The sequence below is a fragment of the Manacus vitellinus genome, unplaced genomic scaffold (assembly GCF_001715985.3).
Source record: "Manacus vitellinus isolate BGI_N305 unplaced genomic scaffold, ASM171598v3 scaffold_83_pilon, whole genome shotgun sequence".
Lineage (NCBI taxonomy): Eukaryota > Metazoa > Chordata > Aves > Passeriformes > Pipridae > Manacus > Manacus vitellinus.
Window position 1 is genome coordinate 1,134,390 of NW_021940836.1, and position 24,421 is coordinate 1,158,810.

The window sequence follows — 24,421 nt, forward strand, 5'->3', positions numbered from 1 at the left end:
ACAACCTATCCCTGTTATTTATTACAGGTAAAACCAAGGAGTTCTTACTTATCTCTGATAGGATGTCTCAGAAAACCTGTCATTATGGCCTGCCTTATTATTTCTGTCCCACTGTGTAACGTCAAACCCTGATTTTACTATGAGATAGCAACATTATGAGTTATGGGCTCTACTGGCCTGGGCTAGATTTGTCAATGCTTCTTTTATAACAGCTTGCATAATTAGAGTCCTACAAGCCTTTATTTCTGCTCTCATAGCTAAAAGAGAAAACCTTTATCATACAGCAACTGTTGCTGTTGCTACTTTTCTGTGTCACCAAAATTAGCATCACACATACCTCCACCAGCAGCTGTCTGATGACTGTGTCCTTCCACCCTTTCTCAGGGGTCTCCACAATTGCATTCCCACAGGGTTGCTGGTTCTGTAGAGCCTCAGTGCTCACCGAGAACTCCACCTGCCCTGGAGAAAACAGGGGTCAGTCAGCCCTGCCTGGTAGAGCCATGGAAATGTGGATTTGTGTTTGTGCTAGGCACTTCCTGATACATTACAGAGCTTTTCCAAGAGGAGAACTAAATTTGAGACAGTGTTTTATCTTGATCTTCATGCAGCCTTTCAGGGCACCTCCTTCAAGATGGCCATACAAGCAGGTGGTCCATCAGCCAGAAGAGAAATGATGGGGCGGGTCTTGTAAATCAAATGGTCTTGTTCTGGGACCATCAAAGCAAGCTTTGATTAAAAAATTTCAGACCCAGAAACATTAAGCCAAGGCATTCTTAATTCCACAACTGGAATATCTGAGTACTTTGCATGCATTAAGGGAATTTGTGATTTCTATTTACATGTTAGGAAAGCAATGGCCTGCAACACTTACACGGTTTGTTTAGGACTAGAAATATTACACCCAGTGTAGTGTCTCAACCTCAGGGTTGGACTTCTCCCTTCTGACATAGAGAAGATCCTTCCAAACAGGTTTTGAATTACCCAGCTCCTCACACCAAAGATCTAATGCCCTACACAGATATCTGATCTCAGTATGTTCTTGTTGTCCAGCTTCTTACCTAGAGATCTTGGTGTTACTGCCCAAGCCACAGTTATTCTTTCATTCATGCAGATGCAGTAGGATTCTTCCTGTTTCTCTGCTGGTATAGCCAGGAAATGAGTAGATTCAGCCAGGGACACATTGACCTGTTGGTTGCACAGACAGGTGACATGAAGTTTGGACTTGCAGAGAAGCTGAAGTTATTGGAGGCGATGCAGTACATGGAAATGGGGAGTGGAGCTTGTTATACTGTGAGAACCTTATGGATATTGCAGAGAAAGAACTGCCTGATAAAGAGGGAAATGACTGAGATGTGTAAAATCATAAGGTAAGTGTAGGGAACAGGATCTTTGGAAAGAAAATCAATTCTGGTAAAATTAATAGTACAGACCACTTGTGCCATGAATTAAAGACCCTGCTCATGATTAGTTAGGTGAAAAGATAAAACACTAGTGGTGGGAAACTAAGTAAGGGAACAAGGAAAAGTGGATTAGAGGAACCTGAAAACAGCAAACAAAACAGGAAAGACAGGGAAATAAATGAGAGGGCATTGGAATGACTGGATCAGTGTCCCTCCTTTTTTCAGCTTCATTCCTTTTAGAATAAAAATCTGTATTTATGAAAAGCTTAGCAAAGGTGGTTGAGATTTCATACCAATCATTTTCCAAATTCTCTTGACTTTTTCATTGGTGAAAAAATGCAGACAAGAATAGTGAAGCTGTATAGCTCTGCTCTGTGCCTTAGGGACAGATGCAACAAACCAAAGGAAGTCTGCATATTCCAGCAAATCTGCTGTGATATTTTGTGAGATGAGACTAAAGGCTGAACACAGGTATCCACCCTGGTGAACTTGGAATTTCCATGTGCAATGATGCTATGGTCTGTAAATAACCCAAGTCTCATATTTCTATAGGACAGTGACATAAATTTGTAATGACAAAGGTGGGAGTCTCACTAGCAGAGCTTTAGGTTCTGAATCTAATGGGGCTTTCTAAACTTTGGCAGGAAAACATACTCCTTCTTTACTGATACCACAAGGATTCCTACATATGTACACTTGTATGAAATTATAGTTAGAGATCAGTCATCTGGCTTGGGAAACCATGCTGTAAGTGACCCACTGTAGTCTTCCCTAAGCTGCTGGACTGAGCAAAGTTGTGCAAGTCTCTTACCCTGATGCAGGTGGTCAGGTAGTTGAAAATGGTGGCTTTCAGCGTGAAGGACTCGCCACGCACTACAGAGTAGGGCATGGTGAGCTCAACAAAGAAGGGCTGGAAGGCCTTGAGGGACACTGTTGGAGACAGGCCAAAGCCTGTGTCTGCTGAAGTGCAGAATGCATTGGCTTTCCACTCGGTGATGGTGTCAGGGATGGTCACATCTAGATCAGCATTTCCCTCAGAGCTGGTTAGGGACAGAGAACAAGATTTCAGTTATATTCTGGTGATCGTTCTTCTTAGCCTACTGCATAATATCTGCTGACAGCAAACTCCTGGCCAGCTGGGATATGGGCATTGGCTTTTGCATGTTCCCCCAAAGAATCCTATACTTACTGACCTTAAAAAATCCCTCTGTCTACTAGAAATACCGCTCTCACTGAAATACTGATACTTCCTTTGAGGCTTTAACATATAGGTTAGTAAAAAAAGTAAGGTTTTGGCCTAGTGACCACACTCTACATTCCCTTAAACACTTACTTCACTGAAACTATGTCCCAGATCCATGTCTCAGGAAAGTACTTCCGGACAGTCTCCACAGTATTTTCACCAACCATACCTTCTTCCATCTCATACTCCAAATCTTCAAGCAGATTCATTGCAGTGACTAGGAAATTTTTCCATGACAGGAAAAAAGGAAAAGATGTGTCAAATTCTAATCTAAATCAGGAAGATACTTTCCTTCCAGGTAGTGGTTATTCTTAGATAAAATTTTAAAATTGAAAGCACAGCTTTGAAATCTTGGCCACTGAAAACAAATGCATTTCTCTGTTGCCATCTCAGTATTTAATTTTTCCTAATGTTGCTGCTCTTACAGAGATTAGATGTAGTGGAGCACTATTCCCTCACTGCCAGCAAACAAAGCAGTGCCAAAAGAACCACGTATGATGATGTTATTGAGGGTATATTTCTGTTGCAATACAGAGTCAAACATGAAACTTATTGTCTCCAGATATTAATGTGCCACATAGTTTAATAATCTGGATGAAGAATTGATTGAGTTTATAGATAACCCGAAACCTAAGCCACACTTAGCCCTCCATCTAGGATTTTTTTTTAGATGAATATGGGTCTTTACATCTTTGACCATTTGCAACCAAACGGGAGGATGCTTTCTCACAGTGCTGCATACTTTTGTGCCTTATTGAAAGGTTTTCCATCAGCCTTAGAAGATTTTACATCTTCTCAAAGGAGACAGTTGTCTTGGGCCATACTCTGATGACAAATCCTTCATCTCAAAACCAAAGATCTGATCTGTTATAAATAGAAGGCTAGAAGTTATCACTGGATCAAAAGCTATCCTTTTTAAATCAGAACTGTGATACTGCACTGGAAAAGTCAGTAACTGGAAGTGTCAAAGGTAGGAGTCTTATATAGCCTTTCTAGTCTGAGAACTACTCAAGAAAACAAACATACAAACAAACAAAAGTAGTATCATTGTTATGTCTTCATAGTCACTGAATCTGCAGCAAAGTGATGTGACACACCCAGCCCCTTCTAGTCATGTGAGTGGGAGAGCTGGGAACAGAACTAAATTTCTCATCTTCCAGTGGTAAAATATCGACCATTTGTCTTGGCCCACTGTTGCCCTAGTTGTTCCTCTAGTTATTGCTAGAATGTGGCTGCCTAGAAGAAGAGACTCCTTTTTTAGGTTTCCACAGTTGAACTCAAGTCTGATGAAAAAAAAAAAGCCACTACTTTGTGCTGAAAGACTCTTTTAGTGCCTACAAGATCCCTGCTGTAGGGGCTGGCATGGGAGTCACCAAGCACACACAGTTCTAGCCAGACATATCTGTCTAGCTGGGAAGATGCAGGTAGAGGTAGAGCAGTTTCATATTTCAGGACTGAGTCCAGAAGGGATCGATCCTGAATTAGGTTAGCATATCTGAACAGAATCAGATCTGACTGGTGTAATTAATATTCAAAGATGTAAAGGGAAGGAAAGAAGCAGGGTAGTAAATTTTAGGAAGTTGTGTGGGAGGTGAAATCAAGAAGGTACTAGAACCACTGTAACTCCTTTCCATCATGTGTCCTGGGTAATGCTGGCAGACTTCAGGCTTATGGATCTTGCTGCTAGTGAAGACTTTTAAGCCCAATTCCTAGTAAACAAAGAGAAAGAAGAAAAAAAATATGAAAAAACTGGTTTGGATATAAACTTTATTTAGTATGTCAAGAACAGATGTACTTAAGTCTGGTAGTGATCAGAATAACAAAGGCTTGTATATAAATTCCAGATAGGCAGGTTTAACCCAGATGCTGAGGCTCTATCATGTTACACTCATACTATGGTTAAATTCTGGCATGATCAATGGAATACTAAGGCCATAGGTCTACTTTGAGCACAGCTGCCTGTATGAAAATGACTTGTGAAACACATGGGATTGAAGGAATCCAAAAAGTCTTGTGCAAGACACTTTAGATGGGTATAGGTGGATTTTTGGGTTATCAAAGTAACTGACACTTTATTGAAGACATTGTTAAAGCAGAGAGAGAAAACATGAAAGAATGAGGAAGAGTTTCTAATATTATGGCACTAGAAATAATTTCTCAGGACTGTTTCCTTACTCGAGCCCATTTGCAGGTATCTCTATTAGCAATGAGGAGACCTTTCAAAGTTTTAATGGTTCAGAGAAACACTCAGGTACCAGTGATGGGCTAAGTATGAAGGGCCTGGGCTTGGTTATTTTCTTGCATACAAAAGTTAGCAAGTTTACAGCAAATGAGCTTTTCTGTTTTGTTTTGTTTTGTTTTCATTAAAAAACGCTTGAAGACAGATGAGGAGAGCAGACAATTCCAAAAAGGGACCAAAAAGAAAAATGAAAGGCTGATGCTTACTTTGAGAATGTCATAGGCATCACCTTCACCATCAGGAGAAATGGGTACGTAGACAAATCCATTTACTAACATATTCTCAAGTGACACACAAGGGTTTACATTGTCTTCTTCCAGGTAGTAGCCCTTGAAGCTATAACCCCGGATTTCCTTCAGTGGAAGAAGATCATACACCTAGGTAAATGCAAAAAAAACAGGGGAAAATGTTGCAGATCAGCACTTATAGGGGGAGATACTATCTAACACTCCATTGGTAAATGCCAGCTTCTGAAAAACAAGTGCAGTGAGTGTACCTGTAAAAATACATAGCCCCATTCCTATAGTTGTGTTAATAGGTATTTAGTTGGTTCTTGTACTTGCTCATTACCAGAAGTAGCCAAGACTTACAGAACTGAGAGAGAGCTCATTTTCAGGCTTCATAAGGAGAACACTCTTGTCCACAGCACGAAGGGCACACAGGGACCCTGGTGTGGCATGGAGTTTTAGGTGTGTGTTGGAGGCAGGAAGACCTTCCTTGGGTACAAAATTCAATCTCACCTGCAAATCCAAAAAGAAGTTCAAACAGCCACTTTTCCAGACACTGTTACATGCTATTATACTGATGCTTCTAGCCTTGTGAACTAAGCTCTGCTAGTGTCTTGCAATTCTCATAATATATATTCAGCTTTGACCAATGTAATTAATAATGATGACTGATTTGCTTTTTTATTCTGTCTTGCCCCACTTTTTATAGTTATAGCTTTGTAATTTATTCTGGTCAACAATCCTCAGTCAATATCTGCTCAGGTCACTTAATTAACACATTGTGAATGAATTCTGCCTCCGTTCTGGAACTCATAACTGAACTACTGGTCACAAGACAAACATGGGTTGCATAAACTGTGACATATACTCACTTTATTAGGGAGGCAACTTTCAACCTGGAAATCTGCTGAACTGGCAATGACTTCCCCACTGGGCGAAGTGGTATAAACAAGCATCCGTGCCAGGGGAGCGATTGCTGCCTCAACAGAGAGGGTCAGCTGAAATGTCCCATGAGCTAACAGAGAGAAAAAAAGGCTGATCAACACACAAGAAGTCCCAGTACATGCATTTTCCTTTCCTAGATAAAACAGTCAAGTTCACTCATGCTGAACATTTTTAGTCAGCAGGGGTAGGAATACTGATACATGATTGAAGCCTATGGCTGCTGCTGAAGATACCTGCATTCAAAAACGATTCAAAGAGTGATCATGAATAGCCAAATGGAGTGAGTTGGAGAGCTTTTAGATTCTCCCCAGTTAACATCTGGCATAATTTCTTGATGTTCTCAACCACTGTTTCCCTCAAGCTTCAAGATCTACCAAGAACAGATGAGGGAAAAAAAGGTAACAGACTATTGTAAAGGGAGGCAGCAGTCAAGGTTGCAGAGTGGCTGAAAGAATAACTGGCAAAGTTACTGCTAAGCAAGCATTTAGCTGGAACACTAAACTCTTGCTCCAAGCACAATAGAAAATGCCCCTCTGTGCTCTAAAACTCTTTTTATCTGGGCCTGAATTTTATGTCACAATCTGGACAAGGCGACAGAACATCTCTTGATATTAGCCATGGTGTTAGTTTAGTAACTGCTACTAGTTAGTTTAGTGAGGATGCAGAACTTTGTACGAACATACAGCACCCAAGACCTTTTACTTCCATAAACTGTTTATAGCCACTGCAGCGCAACTCCTTCTCATAGACTTACAAAATATCTCCTGGTCTTATTGTCCAAAGACATTTAAAGTTGCATTACAGCCAGTCTCAGTTACTGAAATGTGTAACCCTCAGACATTTATATGAATAAAATTAAATGTATTGGTTAGAATATAGGTATGTTTGGGTTTGCATGCTTACAAGACAGGAACAATATCAAAAAAATGAAGGAAAGAGAGAGAAAGAAAAAGAGACACACTTCTTTCTGTTCACTGTACATGTGATCCCACAACACTGGTAAGCATCAGCAGTCAGAATAGGGTAGAGTGGTCATCAGAAAGTGCTGGTTTTAGGAAATGGCCAAAACATTATGCTTATTTTTTGTGAAATTTTTTAACATTTTATCATTAAAAAAATAGCACCTAACAGAACTCGGAGAAAACAAAACTAATCCAAGACACTTCATCAAAAAGATCTAATTTTGAAAATTCAAACATTACATTTAATGTTTGAATTGAACATTAAATTAAATGCTTAAATCTAAATAATTTATCTATGTCCCCCCTGCCCCCAAATTATCATTAGAAATACTGAAAATGCATAGTACTGCTCACCATCTCCAGGATTCACAGTCAGATCATGGGTGTCTGCTAATATAATTTCTCCCTTGGCCATCACCTGTGTGACAGAGAAACCATCTGTAATTGTTGCTACTGGTGTTGAAAGGAAGGAGAAGGAACAGTCAGTGGGTTATCTGTAGATTGTTAGTATAAATAGCATTGCCAACTGTGAGCAACACCAAGAAGGTATTAAGCAAGTGCCAGACTAGAATTCACTGGGTCTTGGGAGACAAGTATTCAATCCTAGGAGGACCAGTATTTTCTCACTGATCAGACCTCTCTTGCTTTTGTACATATTACAGGTTTGAATGCATTTTATCTCTGACCCCACATAAGTTAGGGGATCATATGCACATTTCTAACAATCTGGAACAGATTGAGGGTCAAAATTTCTCCTAATTGCATTCTCAGTTGCATTGTGAAATAGTCCGAAGAAAAATTTAATCAGGATTAGTTTCATAACTCCACAGAGTTGGGACAGAAGAGTACAGGCTGCAAATAATAAGAGCTTGGATAAGGTACCTGAATTCAGGCAGTAAGCAACAGCCTGAATGCTACCTGTAATTTCTTCATTTCTAGAAGATGATTCCGTTTTCACAGTCAAAAATGGTTTCTATACAATTACTCTCCAGAGCAAATATATATATTCCATAGCACCATATTTGAATTTTGAGGTGTAGGATCCACTCCTATAAAAATTGAAGGTATCTCACTGTTTGTTTACCTGCTGTATGTGCATACTTAAGACCAGCTTTCCCAGGCTCTAAGGAGAAGCAGGTCTGTTGTCCTTCAATTAGCTGTTAGCAGTCTTGAAAATAAGCACATAGGCGTCTCTAGCAAAGGTTTCTATAGATTCTCTTTTTTGAATCTCAGCCTAAGTCCCCCAGTGTTCTGTACAATCCATCAGAACGGAATTGTCTTTTCCACTGATTTCTTCTGGTCCTCCAAAGGTACTCTTATCATTCTGCTAGTGTCATTAAATGGGAGAACCAGAAAAACAAAGAGAGAAAGAAATCCTATTTGAATTTTCACCTGATTCTTCCTGTTCTTCCAAGCAAAACTGGGATATTATTTTTTGGTTACAGTTCAATTAATCTCTCTTCTCTGACCTCCAAATTGAACAAATTCATAGTTCTCAATGCCAGCGTGCTATAGTCTATTCTGACCACTGTGGTATCCCGAACTTTCCATGATTGCTTGATGTTCATCCTAAGCTCTAAGTTTATTGGGTTTTTCTGGTAGTGTAGTTAGAGGTGTTGCTTTAGTTTCATCAGTCAGATGACTACCAACAGGTAAAATGGAGCAGAAGATATTTTTCCTTCTCATCTTTTATCTTCTTATTGTAGGGTGCTGGTTTCTAACTAGTGGCCATATGTGAACTGGAATTTGGAACGGGGGAAACTGGGAGTGGATTATCATGAAATGAGAGTCTTGGGCGGCTGTGCCAAAGACAGTGCTCTCTTCATCAGTATTCTGTCTCTCTTCTGTTCTTAGTAAAACATGTACACCCTACCTATATCTGCTCACAGAAGACAGAGAAATGAGAAATATTAAGGAAATGTGTTTAGATTGCACTGCAGCAGGTCACACTTTCCATTTCAAACCCTCTCTACCATTAATGGCTATATAGCAGTGCAGTAGTTCCTCATCATGGGACATAGCTATAGATGACACAGTACTTTCTGTGGCCATAGATCAAAGTAGCCACAAATACTTCTTACCAGGTAGTAAATGACAATTTTCTTCTGCTCCCCTATGGCCTCCCGTGTGAAGATATAGTGCACCTGGATCTCTGCAAGGGAGCCACAACTCAATGTCTCATGCTTTGGCTCAATTTTGAGGAAGCTCTTACTGGGGGAGTAAAACCGACTTATTCTACGCATGGCATGCTCATATGATGGTGTGATCCAGTTGCTGTCATAACAGTTCAGTTCAGGTTTATGATCTGCCTGAGAAAGAGGAAAAAAATGTTCATAGCTAAAAAAAACAGGTAACAAGTCACATAAAAGTCCACAGAAAAACTGGATATGTTCTGTATTTCCCATTCTTAGAAGATGGTAGAGAACATGCACAGAAGACACAGAGAAGAGAGGTCACCTGCCAAGAAAATTGCCTTATTTTCCAGCTGGCAGAAAGACTGATGACCCATGGATAGATATTTCCCTGTTGATGAGAAAGACAGAGGCTTACCCCTGTCTGTGCCACTCACTCTGATTTCCAAGGAGGCTTGTGTGAAGGTGGTAGTGTCTATGGAAAAAGAGGATTGTCCCTGCTCATCTGTAGTGTAATTCCCTTTGTATCTGTCTCCATCCACAGAAACTGTGATGGTTTCGTTGGCAATTGGAGCATCAGTGCCATCAACCAGCTTCACCTAACAAAGCAATAACAAACTTCAGGTTTTAGACTAGCAACAGAAAATAATACCCAAGTAGTAAAGCCACTTGTCTTTTTCCTTCTTTCCAGGTAGGATGTTTCTTGACAGAGAACAAAAGAAAAGAATGTGGAAATGTGTGAGGCAAGTCCTGAGTTGAGGGAACAACTGAGGAAATTCTCAGTAAAACAGGCTGATTGGCCCATGGAAATAATCTATCAGGACCCTAAGTTCCTCAGTAGTTTTAATTCCCCTGACCAGCTTCATCTGGGACTTCACTATTTATCATCTACCTCTTGGTTCAGGAACTCTATGTTCTGGCTTGTGCCTTGTCCCAGTAGACCTACACGTAGCTCTTTCTCCTGCTGTTCCCATCTGGTTAAGTGGACTTTCTCGTCTGGGCTCAGTCCTGACTCATCATCTCACATTGTCAAGTGGTCACTAGACTGTTGGTGGAACCTGTTATTGTCACCACTCCTGCTCTGCTCAGTTTGGCTGAGTAGTTGGGACTGCGCTCTTGTTGATGAGATCACTATGCCTACCTGTGTTGTGGTCACCCTTTGCACCTGGATAACATTCCCTTGTGGAATAGTCCATGCTTGTTGCTCCCTGTCAGAACAATGGGCCTTCTCTTCTGTACTGGGCTGACTGCCTGGAGTGTCAGGGTCATGTGCCTCTTAGAGTGCCCCAACTATCAATAATTCATCTGCCTGTGCAAAGGCACAGGAAGGTGGGCCATGTAACCTGCACTCACTGCTCCTCCATCTAATGGGATTACACTCTTGTGTATTTGCTATGCCATTTGTTGTCCATGGTCTCAGAAGTTCCTTACCCTCCCGAAGAGTGGAATCCCTGGTCTGTACTGAGAGTCCAGCAGGTCAAAGCTGATTTTGCTCATGATGGGTGTGATACCACAGGAGCCTGTTCCAGTCATTTCTATTCCTGAGACAAAGCCCAGTAAAGAGGGATTATTAATGAATTTTTAGTCATGTTGGTCCATCTTTCTTGTCTTTGCCAGGCCCTCCTGTTAGGGCCTGCCACCACTTTGCCATATCCATGTGATACATACCTGTGCCCTCTTCTGTGATCTTGCCTTGTACCTCAATGCTCATCTCATATCCCCTACGCTGGAGTTGAAATACCTTGGTCCTCACTAGACCAGAAACACACCCACGAGCATCTGACTAAGCAAGGCATTGGAGAGAAAATTGAAATTCTGTGAACAAAGTTGGTGCCATAAAAGACTGAAATAGAGACCCCAAACCCAACATGCCTAAATTCTGTCCATGAAATCCCAGACTTATGTCTCCAAGACCAGAACTTGTGTTCGGCCTGTTTCCTAGTGTTTCATCTGTACTTTCTCTGTTCTGTGAGGTACCTGACACACAGTTCTCTAAGGCACACACTGATTTCCCTGTTAACTTCCTCCTACCTTAGTTCTGTTTTTCTTCCTGTTTCTTCCATTGTCTTCACTGCTTTCCTTGTTGCCATTTCTCCTGTATTTGACCCATGTACAATACTACCTCATCTTCTTTGTTCCTTGTTCTCTATACTGCTTTCTCTTTTCGTCCTCATCTTTGCTCCTCACTCCCTGACACTCCCTCTCACAGTCACAAAACTCTTTCACAGATTATTTTCTTGGTTTTTGGAACAATAGCAGGGACCTCATGGCCGATAACTGCAGATTTGTCACTAGTCTCAGTGGGGTCAGGATTCCAGTTGTGGAGTTTTCATCATCAATTCTGTTTCCAGTTTAACGACCCCTCTCTGAAGCTTGCCTTCCTCTGAGATTCTCTGCTTTTCCCTGGACAGAGTGCTATCTCTGATGTTCTACTATCTCCCAACAGTCACAGATTTGGCCTCACTTAAGATAACATTGCCCATTAACCATAAGAAAAAATACTACATGTTAATCTTGGGACTCACCTGCCTAGTGAATTCTTCACACACAGATTCTGCCTCTTTTCCGTAACAACTTGAAGCAGAATGGGAAAATTTACGGCACACTTGGACATTCACCAAACCAGGAACAGGTTTCCCATAGGTGTACCTATAATCATAATGTGTTAATGTATCAGATGAAGAGACAATCAGTCACAGTCACACTCAAATGCATCTCCTTAGAGACCTCTGTGGACGATTTCCTAATACTTCTTCTTAAAGGCTGACTAATCTGATATTTTAATGATTCTAGTGATTATATTTCCAACATTTCCATAGTAAGATTCTGCCATTATACATGGAAGAAACATCCATTCTGTTCTAGGGGGGAGGTCTCTGCAGAAAAAGATTGACTTTAGAAAATTATTTCAGCCAGGAATATTCTTGTATTATAAACTGCTGAGGATTCAGTGAAGAAATGGAAAGGCAACCAGGAGCTCAGAAGGAGCAATTTATGAGCTAAAAATGAGAACACTGGGTTTGCATCACCAGTGTAAATTATGTCTGATCTGATATCTCTGAGTATTTGAGGGTTCAGGATTGGCAGAGAAGCTCTAATTGAAGAAATGCAAGGACAGAAAGAGAAAATATACAATGAACTGGGAAGTGAGAGCTGTGGACCAGTTTGACATCATCTTTAAAGGAACACAGAGAAGACCCTTCACTTTGACTGCTCAGACCAAGTAGCAAGCTCAGGATTGACAGAGTGAAATAAACTTGTAATGGATGCCTGGGAAAAGTATAAAAAGCCTTCACCAGTTCTTCTTTTGGTCCTTGGTAGAAAGGAGGAGTGAAGGATAAGCAAGAGAGATTTACTGGAGCTCTGTAACTCACAGACCACAGACAGTCACTGGAAGCTCGTCATCCTTAATCGTGATCATCCTGGGCAGCTTCACCAGGACCTCAAACTTGGGCAGCACTAAATGAGAGACAGAAAGTCTGATATGAGATGAGTGAATGACAGCTGTGTACTATACAGCAACCCAAACAGAGAGCCAGGATCATCTTAATAGGAACCTCTTCGTGCTCTTTAGCAAGGATCTCCTACCCCTTCCCTAGGTTTTCTCAGCCTTCACCATTGTTTGGGTTCAAAGGCAATTAAGGAAGTTTGTAGTCCTTACCTTCTCTTATTTACAGCACATGCTTAAGTGATCCCACTGGCACCAGACAGCTGTGTAGATCCCTTATGTATGTCCATTGAGAAGGACACATTGGTCCTGTGTGTTGTGTTCACAATTCATAGTTTGCAACTAGGACTTGGAGCAGCACATTCGCCACCTTTGTAATTTAACACATTGAAATGTCTTGAATCATTGATTCTCTTGGTTGATTCTTACTGTTCAGGAGGTCCAAAGTTGCTTTAGGCTCACTAATATGTACCATGGGATACTGTCCTGCATGCGCAGGGAGTTCTAATGAATCTAGCCACAGATTCTCAGGGCTATATTTTCAAGGGGAAGAGGTAGCAATAAAGCTCAATATAAAGGGGTACAAGTAAAAGACATATTTTGCTCCTGAGTATTAAATTACATCCCTCTTCATATATTGCATCCTACAACCCTAAGCCTCCAACTATCATGCCCAGGACTGGACTGAAGCATGTAATGGCCTGCTTCCAGGTGGTGCACCTGAGGTGTTTTTCACACTGCAAGGAAATAACAGCAGAGTGGGTACACATCCAGACCCAGGAAGTGGAAAATAACCTTGGGTTATACAGTTTAGACATAAATTTGTCTCTAAAATGGGAGGCAAGGCTCAATGTTTCAACCCCAGAGCACATTTCCTCAAAAGACTGTAAGAGAAATAGCAATAGGAAAGATTCACAGAAATGACTCAAGAACAAATAAAAGAAAAATTAGCCTAGTGTAAGGCTAGAAAAGGGACATACTTCTTTGATCTTGTGGGGTGTTCAGAATGATCTTTGCGGGAGGAGGAACAGACCATCTGTCACCATGGCACGTTGAAGCCTATAACTTTGTTTGTGGTCAAATTATTCACCATGCCTGACTTTGAACCAAATAAGCCAGCCACTTCTGATACTCAGTACCTTCTGGCTCAGCCCCTATGAATCCCATTGCCTGTATATTCAGTCCCTCTTTTCTACATGCTGTTCCCAGGAAATTCCAGATTGAGAGGTCACAGTAAAAGGCATTGCTGTCAACCCCACTTGCAGCCCATACCTCCTCTCCTTACCGTATTCCTCCACACTGAAAAAATGTTCCACAGGGGATGAGAAGCTCTTCTGCACAACTATTTTGTAGGAGCCCTGGATGGGGTCTGATGTGAGGGGGAAGGAGAGCTGTATAAGGCCTGTTTCTAGTTCCACCCCTTGCCACTGGTACACACGGTTCCTCTGGGGATCCTACAGGTGAGAGTAAAAACATCACAAGACAGGAGACTCCTGGGGACAGAGCAGTGCAGTGCCCAATTTATATGTCCTTGCTGGGATAGGCCTGTCTGTAGTTATTCAATAATCTGTGAGGATCTGTAAGCACTTACCTGTCAATTCTGCATAACTAGCACGCAAGAAAGCTTTTTAACCCTGATGGTCCTGTGTTGTCTCCTCCTCAGCTCTACCTGCATGCTTACGAATGATGGGGCCTGAAATCTAGGAAAGACAGACTGGCAAGGTAGCAAGATAAAGAAATTGATATCAGAAGTGGAACACAGAGAAGGGAAGATCTAGACGTTCCCTCCTAGGAAGGAAGTTTCAGTTTCCTTGACTGGCTATACAGCCTGCAAAAAGGGTTGTTTTTTTCCCTGCCTGGAATGAAGACTGTTGAAGTACCAGTACACAATCTGATGAGGAATCAGATGCCTGATATATCTATGGGACTGAGAAATGTACATGTGTAAGAGTCCAAAGCTACTGGTGGGCTGGTGGAGTGGGAACATGAACAGAGGGAAATGTACCCCACATATGGAGCTCTCTTTTCTTGCTCCTAATGCTGGAATTGAAGTCTCTCCACTACTACAGTTGTGTAATGTTCATTATGAACTATCAATAATTAATTCACTCAGCCCCAAATTTCTTGTAGAAGTCACTGAATTGGCACAGTGGAGCTACGTATTTTGATGCCCCTTTCCAGGCTGCTCAGTAGTATAGTTAATGTTTACAGTCTTTCATTTTCTGCCTGCTCTTTGCTTTGTACCTTGTCTGTCACCAAAAGTTCATTTACTCTAGATAGGTATGTGACTCAAGGTATGTGATTACGTGCATTTACTTCACTGAGATTTTATCTCAGTGCTCAGGGAAAACCAGGATGTGAATGGCATCTCCCAATTGGAGGTCACCAGTCAGGGGGCAGAAGCGAGGGCTGTCTTCCCAAGAAGCACTCTGGGAGGACAGAATAGCCAGTGCTCTGACCAAATTCTCTACATTATCACATTTCAACCCGGCTAAAAAGCTCACCCCTTAATGTGAATGACACCACTGGGCTACCTTGGAAGAGGAACTCAAGAAGATGTTTACAGCTGAGCTTGTGATCTTGTTGCCGTGATGTATCTATAGGGAAGGCCTGAAAGCCAGGGTGTTTTTCCTCAGAAAGGTTTTTTTTTTTTTTTTTTTTTTTTTTTTTTCTTTTAGTTCTAAATGACATAAGCAATAGGTCACGATAACAGTTCAGAAATAGTAGGCTCATTCTAACTTCTGCCTTGGTGGTTGACTAAGATAAATTAGTGACATTAAGGGTCTGGATTGATGGACATTTATTTCTTTAGGAGTGCTGACTTTCAGGTTGTTACCTTTCTTCACTCCTGCCACTCTTTCCTTTGGTCCTTAGCTTATTTGTCACAGTTCTTCTGTTTCAACCACACTTGGCAAATAGAAAATCTTAGTTCTGATTGGAAGGAGGAATAAGCCGTTCTGATACGACCTCTAGGCAAGTGTAATTCTGTTCACAGCATGGCTTGCACTGCTTAACTATTTTGTTCCTACAGCACATTTTGCAATCAAAGAACCATTGTTGGAACTTCTTTTGATGCCCAGCTACTCAGCCTTCTTGTACCCAAAGGAAAACGTTCATAAGTCCTATGTTTTCCTTTGCACCTCAGCCTGAAAACACTGCTGGAGACAAGTACATCTCTGCCTGCACATTATTCTGAAATAATAACATGGTTATCCACTTACCTGAACGTAGACAAATGGAAACTGTGAGGAAAGAGCAAAGAAAAAATCAGTATTAGACATCTTAGTTACATGTGGATGGAAGTAATTTTCAGATTTGAACAGAAGGACAGAAGAACAATCTTCTAAGAAGTCCTTTGGGTTCTTCCCTTTTTGTACTTGCTCTTTTTCCTTGGTTCTTGATGGTTAAGAGAATATTTTCTGTAATATTTTAGAGCCCTGACTTTTCATCTTACCACAGTGTGAAAACGTGATGAAGTAAGAGTTTTCAAAGAACTTGTCTGCATGAGGAACTGATTGTCAAATAAGCTAAAAGGGTGGACTCACAACCCTGACCAGTTCCTTAGAACAAAGTTCTTGTCATTCTGCTCTCTGTCTCTAAGCTCGTGGTTGCACCCACTGCCAGGAACAACTGCACATCTGTCACTTCCAATGGAAACTTGTCCTACCCACATTTTCAGTAAGGAGATCCCTGCCCAGATGCTTAGCCACATACAGGCTTTTGCAAAACTGGCTTTAAACATCTGTATGCTTTTGAAAAAGGGGACATGTTTTTCAGCCAATAGAGACAGTGGAGTGTGTCCCAGGACAGAACACGAAATGGGGGAAGGATGGTGTGAGAGAGTGTCATATGCTTTAAAGGTTGTCTTCAGTGGATCTGGATGATGACAATAATGGTGTTAATTGGGAATCAAAACTCCTGGTTAACAACAAGTAATTAAGACTCTACCTTCTCATTCAGTGGGTAGAAGTCTTTGTCCAGAGAGACGATCCGAAACATAACTGAAGGGTGTAATGGAAAAGAAGGAAATTCCACTGTTAAATTTTTAGCCATTACGAGGAAATGTCAGTGTTTCAATAACTTATAACTCAGATTCATTCCATGGATCAACAGTCTCTGAATTGAGATCTTTCAGTAATGGAAGCAATTACTTCAGGCTCTTTCTTTTTTAGATGGTGAGGGGCAGATAAATTTAGAAGGATAATTAGGTCTTGGCTGAATTGAATTGTCCCTAGGGAGTGCCTGTCCTGCTTTGTTGACTCAGGTGCAGCCAAGGGAGACTATGCTTTGAAGTCATCCCAGTTTTGTGCCACCAGTTAAGTAGAATGAATCTGAGCCTATGTCTACATCTGGCTGAGATGCTGTGCCTGGAGGATGAAAAATAGGAATGATGAAGGTACCACATGCCCTAGATCTCAGCTGACAGATATAAGATTTACTGAGAGTTTTAACTTCCCAAAACTTTTAAAGTATAGTGCCTCTGGGGAATTAAGTCCTTAAGATTTTCTGCTGTCATAGTCAACACCAACCCAATTCCCTGTACCTGTTTGTCCGGGTTTGTAGATGGGTTTGTCTGTCTGGATGAAGACCAAGCTCTCAGAATTCTTGACCAGCACTGACTTGCGGCTCTTGAACTGCAGGGTGTCCCCCTTCACCATCACAGTGAGAAATGCCACTGATGTGCTATTGGATTTTGGTAACTAAGGAAAACGAAGAAGAAAACTGTTTTACAGATTCACCCCATTGCCCTAAGCCTTTGAAGGACGGAGTATTAGCTGGGTCAGAAAGTTCCCTAAAGGGACAAAACAGACTCAATGCATGAAACAAGAGAAAAACATTATTCTCTTCCTTCATTTATGCACTTTTTTTGAGAAATATTGAATCTGATCTTACTCTATTGTATCGGTGATTTATCAAAACAAAAATTAACCCAGATTCATTAATTAGGGGGTGAAACCTGTTGCTTACATTACTCAGCAACCGCTGTCCTGCAGTAAAAATTCGTGAATAAGCTCCAGAAGGACACAAATGACCTCATGAATCTCACTATCTTTAACCATTCCCCAGTTTCTACAGTTTTGATTCCACCTCAATACTTTTCCTCTGAGGGTTATATAGATCAAACAAAAATGGGATACATTCTGTCTGTCAAAGTTCCAAAAGACTTCTCTAAGTCCTGCATGCACAGAAACATCATGTGGGACACAGAATTTGATAATGGTGGAAAATTATTCCTCATAAGGCTACCACAGTTAGATATCCACATCAAACTAAGTTTTTTGTTTGTCTTAGCTTAGAAGGCTGATTGCAGTGTGTCTTACTTTTAATTTCTGGACTGTTTGGATCTACTACATCATGTCAATAAACACAAGAGATCATCCCACAAGGATGAGATACTCACAGAGAAAGGGATGCAGGTGAACACATCTTTCTCTGACACCACATCATCAATCAAGCTCCTGTTCTCCCCTTGATGCTCAAGTGTGGCACTCAGAGTCACAGACTCATTCAGGTGGGTCAGCTGAACACAGACTTTCTCAGGAGAATCCGTGTGTATCACAAAGGGCAGTAGCACCATATACTGCCTAGGAAGAGAGGGAAGCAAGAAAGATCAGAAATGTGCAACAGTTTTAATGGAACAGTATTAAGTGAAAGGAAATTAACAAATCAGCATGTCTAATCCATTACTATCCCTGTGAACTGCAGTGCATATAACATGAGCATTCATTTTATTTTGGGTTTATACATATTAAACGGCCTAACTAATTAGCCTAAAAGCCGGAAAATGCTTGCAGTAGAAGGAACAATTTCTATGCTAATAGAAAGTGCTTTACAAAGGATGTTTTGTTTGGCTTCACAGCAGGGAGAAAGGAAGGTTTGAAAGGTTCCAGGCTGTTAATTGAATTTTGTATATCCTACAATCTCCTACTGAGACTCAAAGGCACTAGCTAAAAACAGTTGAAAAACCCCACCCAGTTGTCTGGCAGCTCCAGTCTTTGCCTATCCAGGTTTCCAAATCTTTCACATGCTGAGCAAAGATGTGAGCAGTTTGGGACCTTATTAAGATGAGCACACAAAGGATTTCAGAGTGTAGTGTTTTATTGCAACTCAAGTGTACTTGTGCCTTCAAAGAGCTTTTGACAAAGGTCCCTCACAAAAGACCCTTAAACTCATCTGTCATTCAATAAAAGGGATCATTTTACTAATAAATCAGAATTATTAATTCTGACCCGGATTAATTGGTTAAAAGATAGGACAGAAAGGGTAGGAACCAATGAAAATCTCTGGAATTTGTGTTGGGATCCTTGTTCTTCAGTACACTTCTAAATGATCTGGGAAGTAAAATTTTCTGATAATTGTCCAGGGTAAGAAAATACCTAAAATTGACTTATGTATTTGTGAAAAAGTGTTGTTATATGGTAGAACTGAGTAGCAAAAATGGCAAATGAACTGTTCATAAATGGAAAATAATATCACTAAGTGGGCTATTACCACGCAGACTTGAGCACTGTTTATCACTCTTGGAAAATTCCCATTCAGTAGTGAGTAACAAAAGGACTGTAGGAAAGTGTTCAGAAAGGAGTAGAGGACAAATACAGCTTTGTCCATCCAGCGCTACATTATTGCCTGGGCTCTGGGCTTTTTGGGAAATCCTAAAGCTACTGTGGAGGCAGTGAAACCCAGGCAGCACCTCAATTTCCTTCACCACCAGGCAATAGGATGAAGTGTGGTGAGGAGCCTGGCAGCAACTCTGCTCAGCCCGTGCTGCTTCAGAAGCAATGAAAGGAGGGAACTCCAACCACCCAAGGAGTGACTTACTACTTGTGACTCTCTGCATTCTCTGGTGTTTCCCTTCTTCCACAGCCTTCTCACCACAGCTTCACCCCATGCCTGTTTCCCCTAATCTCATTTTCCCTGTCCCCTGTCAGTGGCACTGGCAATCTGACAATAACATCCAGTCTACCAAAGGGACAGCGTGACCTAGTTTGTTGGGAATTTGGCCTCATTTCTCTTCCTGTTCACTGTTCTTCTGAAATTTTGGCCAACTTGCAGAACTTCCCCTTGGACTGGTTTCCCTGCCTTTCAAACAAAGATATAAAATATGCTGTTTATAGACCTCTCTTTAGGTGTTTTGGGATGTGCTGGTGAAAAGAGCTAGATTAATTAAAGTACTAGGAGGGCTTTAAGTAACTTGGGTCACAAAATCCACGTGTTGACATTCCAGACAAAAGAAGCTGCCTAAAGAGACCTCAGCATCTTCCCTGCATGCAACAAGCTGTTCTGACAGGAGAGGCAGTGGCTCTGACAGAAGCATGCATCAAAGGAGGAATAGGAGACCCTGGGGAGAGTGGCTGAGGCAAAAATGATGAGTTTGTCTATACAGAGAAGGTAATACTGTAGCTTAAGGTGGAATCATGTCTGTCTGTGTATTGACCCTCAGCTACTTACTAGAACAAGCACCTAATCAAAGAAGGCAGTGAATTTCATCAGCTCCATCAGCCCAAATCCATACTTGCCAATTCAAGTGTCATTATGACCTCACATTTCCGACCATATGCAGTGTATTCCCAAGCATGTACACTGCATTGTAAAACAGCTTACAGAATAGGAGAACAATACCTTCTGTTGCATTCTTCCAGAACGACACAGAGAAAGAAAAGCAATGGAAGAAAAAGAAGCAGAAGAAAACATATCTTGCTCAATATCTTACAGAATGACAAAAGTTTTGTTTGCAAAGGACCTCTGGATGTCTCGAGACCAACTTCTCTCCTGGAACAGCACTGTTGCAAAGGACTCCATACATGGAGTTTCTACCATCTCTGTTCCAGTGTTGCACTCTGTGAATGAGTTTTTTTTCTAATATGTAGTCTGAACCTTGTGTCTCCCGTGCAGCCAGCCACATCTGAAATAGCAACTGCTGCTGCCCAAAGAAGTGATATCACTACTTGCACAGGGTACAGTAAGCAAGTCTTAGCTGAAGTTTAATTTTTGTCTTCAGTTCAAGGATGGCTTCCCGTCTGTGTTGTACACAGCACCTGATCTACCCTGCAGCACTTAAAACCACTTATACTAACTAGCAATTCATAGCTCAGACTCCACTGCCTCCCTGCTGGGCTCCTATCTTCCTTCTGGGGAACACAACAACACTCCTGTCTCTCCCACCTCATCCTTTCCTCCTTCTTCCCTCACAAAATCGGGCTCAGATCCGGGACAAAGAGCAACCTACAAGAAAGATGGAGAGAGACTATTTACAAGGGCACATGGTGACAGGACAAGGGAGAATGGCTTCAAATTTAAAGACAGTAGGTTTAGATTAGATATTAGGAAAAAATTCTTTACTGCGAGGGTGGTGAGGCACTGACACACGTTTCTCAGAGAAGCTGTGGATGCTCCATCCCTGAAGTGTTGAAGGCCAGGTTGAATGGAGCTCTGAGCAACCTGGTCTAGCAAAAGGTGTCCCTGTCCATGTCAGGGACCAGATGATCGTTAAGGTCCCTTTCAACCCAGGCCAGGTTATATGATTCTATGTTGCCCAAAGGTCTTAACAGGATGGTTTTATTCCCTTTCCCCCTGATGTTGAGCAAGGATGAATTAAGATTACTTAATTACTTAGTTACATCAGATTTCTGTAGGGAGACCAGAGACCTCTGTCTGACCTCAAGGCAGACTTGGCTGGCTGATCTATCCTGGAAGCATCCAAACAGGGCAGATGAATGAGGAGTTGATAGTACACTATGATTTAAAGGTCCTAGAGGCTGAGCCAGTCATCACTTCACCTCTGACCACACAGTGGGTGGTAGCAGTAATGCCGCACCTTCTGCCATACCTGTTAGCACTATAGTAGTGCTTCTGGGCATGAAATCTCTGCAGCAAGCATTACAAGACCTGTGTGTGTGAGAGCTGCACTTCTGTCAGCACAGCAAGAGGAACAGTGTGTGACAGCAGCTGGAGTCTGAAGAGGGAGACTGCTCCCACCCAGATTAGAGACTTGAGAGCAACACTCTTTGCTAGGGGAGGCTGGGGTGGGCATGCCAGATTCCAGTCAGCCTGTGCCACCCCAGGCTGCCCCTCTCCTTGGGGCCATCAGCAGAGTGTGTGCTGTTGGTCTGCAAAGCCCTGGCGTGGATGTCCAATGGACGGTGCTGGCACCAGACTCTGCCGGAGGAAGCGAATCTAGGTCACAGATCCTCTTTGAGAACGAGTACATCTGATGCTGCCAAGGGAAACAAACTGGCAGGAGAAAAGGGAACAAACCAGCTTGAAAGCAACAGTAGAATGTGGAGAAGTAACTCAGTGATTGAAACGAGGATACTCTAGGAAGGGAAAGTGTCTGGAATCTGTCATCAGACCCAAAACCCCCAGGCCCTGAGAGGTTCTTAGGCAGAAACATACTTAGGCAAAGATGTTGTGAGGATCCAGGTCTGGACTATCAGGCAGCTGCAGGGCAGGACTGTGGGTGCTGACAGAGATTGGGGAGGGAGGGGGGAAGGGCTCAAAGGGGGGCACTGGCAGAGATGGCAGTGGGGAGGGGTCCAGGACTGGACAACTAGGGGGTTACAGAGTGGGAGTGGGGAGCACTGCCAGAGCTGTGCAGGACACACAGGGCTTGGTTATTAGTGGGATTCAGGGCAGGAATGGAAGAACTGGCAAACAGGAAGGAAGAAAACTGAAGGAAAAGGGGAGCACTAAGACCTCCCTCCCCCCTCCGCCTGTGCAGCTTACGGTTCTGTGCTGGGAGAGGTATTTCCAGGAAGGAAGAAGAGAAGAAGGAGGAAGATGTTTGGTTTGCTGGGCAGCTTGTTCTTCCCCATGGTGCAGAGCAGGTCGTGGTGAGTGAAGCAGACACCCAGTCTGGTCCGGTGCTGCTGTTTTCCTGCACCTTGTAATTCTCCTCCACTCTCTGCTCAGTCAGCCTCTTTATAACTGCTCTCTGCAAACAGCCCAGGGGCTGGAGGAGATAAAGGCTTGGGGCCAGGGCCCATCCGGAAACAGGGAGAGGCGGTAAGGAGGAGCTGGAACAGAGGCACAGTATTTGGCCAGAGACTCTGCAAGTGGGGGAAGGGTATTTATTTGGATAATGCTTATATTATAAATCTTTGAATGATTTGTCCCCTGTTTTCCCTACACCATCAGAAATCTGCAGTGCTGGGGATACAAACTATATTCAACATACAGTAATATTCTCTGTGAGCATCATCAATTCACAGCACTCTGATGTAGGGTGCTCTGATCTTTTAAGCCAAAAGCCAGGCTTATAGGTATTTTAAGAACAAAAGAAAACCCACAGACAGAAACACTGCTCATAACACGTTAACAGAATACCACCATAATTTGCTGACAAAGTTGCTATAGGTTAGATAATTAATTTGTCGGGAATATAGCCCAAAATGTGATGGGCTGCTGCTCTAGATATGGAAGTATGTTCTGTTTTCACTGTGAATATGTACAAATATTACACAATGATGTTGGGAGTCATCCTTGCCTCCCTAGAATGGTGATCATCTTCCATCATTCAGTGTCACCTGGAGCGCAAATGTTCCAGGTGGCTCCTCCTTCCCATTGCCAGTTCAGATCTGTGCTGCTCTGAGTCATGTTTGTAACAGATGTTGCTCAGAAATAGTGCTGCTCACTTGACTTGGTCTTCTGCAAACCTCTGGTTGTAGGAGCTTATCTAGAAGCTGAATCTAGTGAGAAAAAAAGTTAGCTAAATTCCAGCATATCATTAAAGAGAAATATTCAGTTCAAACTATGAGCACTTCCTGACCAGCCTAACTAGGTGGGGTGTTTGCACCAGTCCATGGAAAACTGTTGAAATTGCAGCCATAATGCTATCAGCATGCCTTCCAGCGCTGTGCAGTGAAAGGATTCAGTAACACTCCTTATGGAGATTCATGATCTCTGTGAAGATTTCTGTTGTGTGCGACTAACCCAGCAGAGAAAACGCTGCAGCACAAACTACCTTGAATGTGCCTTTGTGAAACCATGTTAATAGCAGAGGTTCTCTGTTCTGCACAAGAGAGCTTATTAGACCACAACAGCACAGGCAGCCCTATTTGCTCTCTGTCTGAAGATCAAGCTTTGAAAAAGAGTGAATGTTAAGACTAAATGTTAGCTGTAACAGCATGTCTTGACTCTGACATACTAGCCAGAAAAATGCAGGGAAGAGCACTGCAAAGGACCAGGAGAAATGTCTGTAGATAAAAGGAAATTTAAGGATGGTGTTCAAAAATCAGGCACAGACTCTTGTAGAATTAAATTTATCACCTTTTGTAAACTGCAAAAGTTAGGAAAACAGTCAGGAGGTAGCCAATGTCTGCTGGTGGGAAGTGTTACAAATATATGTCATATGGAGAAGGAATGAACACATACTCAGTCAAACCAGAAGATTTAGCAGACTATCAGTTAGAGATGGAAATACTGATAAAAAGACAGGGTTGTGTAACTGCCAAGTAATAAAACCCATACAAATCTTTTTCCAGAAATGCCCCTGTCATTTGTCCTCTCCCATCTTTAATAAATAAATTGTGCAAAATAGTGGCTTTCAAAGAAATAGTGTCCTGGGCATTTGCTGGAAAACATGACTCGTGCCAAGTTGTCTGTTTTCATTTAGACTGCTGAAAACTGAAACCAAAACCCAATCTGAATGGACATATGCAAAGTACACTTTAAAGATGAGTATATAATAATTCAAAATTCATAGATCTACAGAACAGTTGAACCCCGGGATTCAAGGTGATATTTGCTATCATCTTCTTCCATGAATTTACCACTCACAAGGTATAAAATACCTGCTTCTCAGTTCCCCAAGAACCACTTACCAGCTC

The 24,421-nt window shown here is 42.0% G+C and overlaps 1 protein-coding gene across 3 annotated transcripts in view; it reads right to left on the reverse strand.

The window, feature by feature from the left end:
- LOC103755233 (alpha-2-macroglobulin) overlaps positions 1 to 22,529 on the reverse strand; it is a 36,343-nt gene extending 13,814 nt beyond the window's left edge. Inside the window, exons 1-21 of one of the 3 annotated variants that reach the window (XM_018085578.2) lie at positions 22,320 to 22,529; positions 17,998 to 18,181; positions 17,140 to 17,296; positions 16,545 to 16,597; positions 15,818 to 15,838; positions 13,882 to 14,050; positions 12,523 to 12,607; positions 11,674 to 11,797; positions 10,817 to 10,931; positions 10,580 to 10,689; positions 9,586 to 9,747; positions 9,098 to 9,325; positions 7,371 to 7,434; positions 5,982 to 6,124; positions 5,473 to 5,622; positions 5,089 to 5,259; positions 4,262 to 4,352; positions 2,734 to 2,860; positions 2,212 to 2,440; positions 1,059 to 1,185; positions 338 to 459 (exon numbers count right to left, since the gene is read on the reverse strand). In XM_018085578.2, the coding sequence (XP_017941067.1) occupies positions 338 to 459; positions 1,059 to 1,185; positions 2,212 to 2,440; positions 2,734 to 2,860; positions 4,262 to 4,352; positions 5,089 to 5,259; positions 5,473 to 5,622; positions 5,982 to 6,124; positions 7,371 to 7,434; positions 9,098 to 9,325; positions 9,586 to 9,747; positions 10,580 to 10,689; positions 10,817 to 10,931; positions 11,674 to 11,797; positions 12,523 to 12,607; positions 13,882 to 14,050; positions 15,818 to 15,838; positions 16,545 to 16,597; positions 17,140 to 17,296; positions 17,998 to 18,181; positions 22,320 to 22,408 (2,721 nt within the window). In that variant the 5' untranslated portion in view covers positions 22,409 to 22,529. Of the gene's footprint in view, positions 1 to 337; positions 460 to 1,058; positions 1,186 to 2,211; positions 2,441 to 2,733; positions 2,861 to 4,252; positions 4,353 to 5,088; positions 5,260 to 5,472; positions 5,623 to 5,981; positions 6,125 to 7,370; positions 7,435 to 9,097; positions 9,326 to 9,585; positions 9,748 to 10,579; positions 10,690 to 10,816; positions 10,932 to 11,673; positions 11,798 to 12,522; positions 12,608 to 13,881; positions 14,051 to 15,817; positions 15,839 to 16,544; positions 16,598 to 17,139; positions 17,297 to 17,997; positions 18,182 to 22,319 lie in introns of all 3 variants that reach the window. The other 2 variants (XM_018085577.2, XM_018085576.2) reach the window with 2 other exon arrangements.
- Positions 22,530 to 24,421: the final 1,892 nt, after the last annotated feature.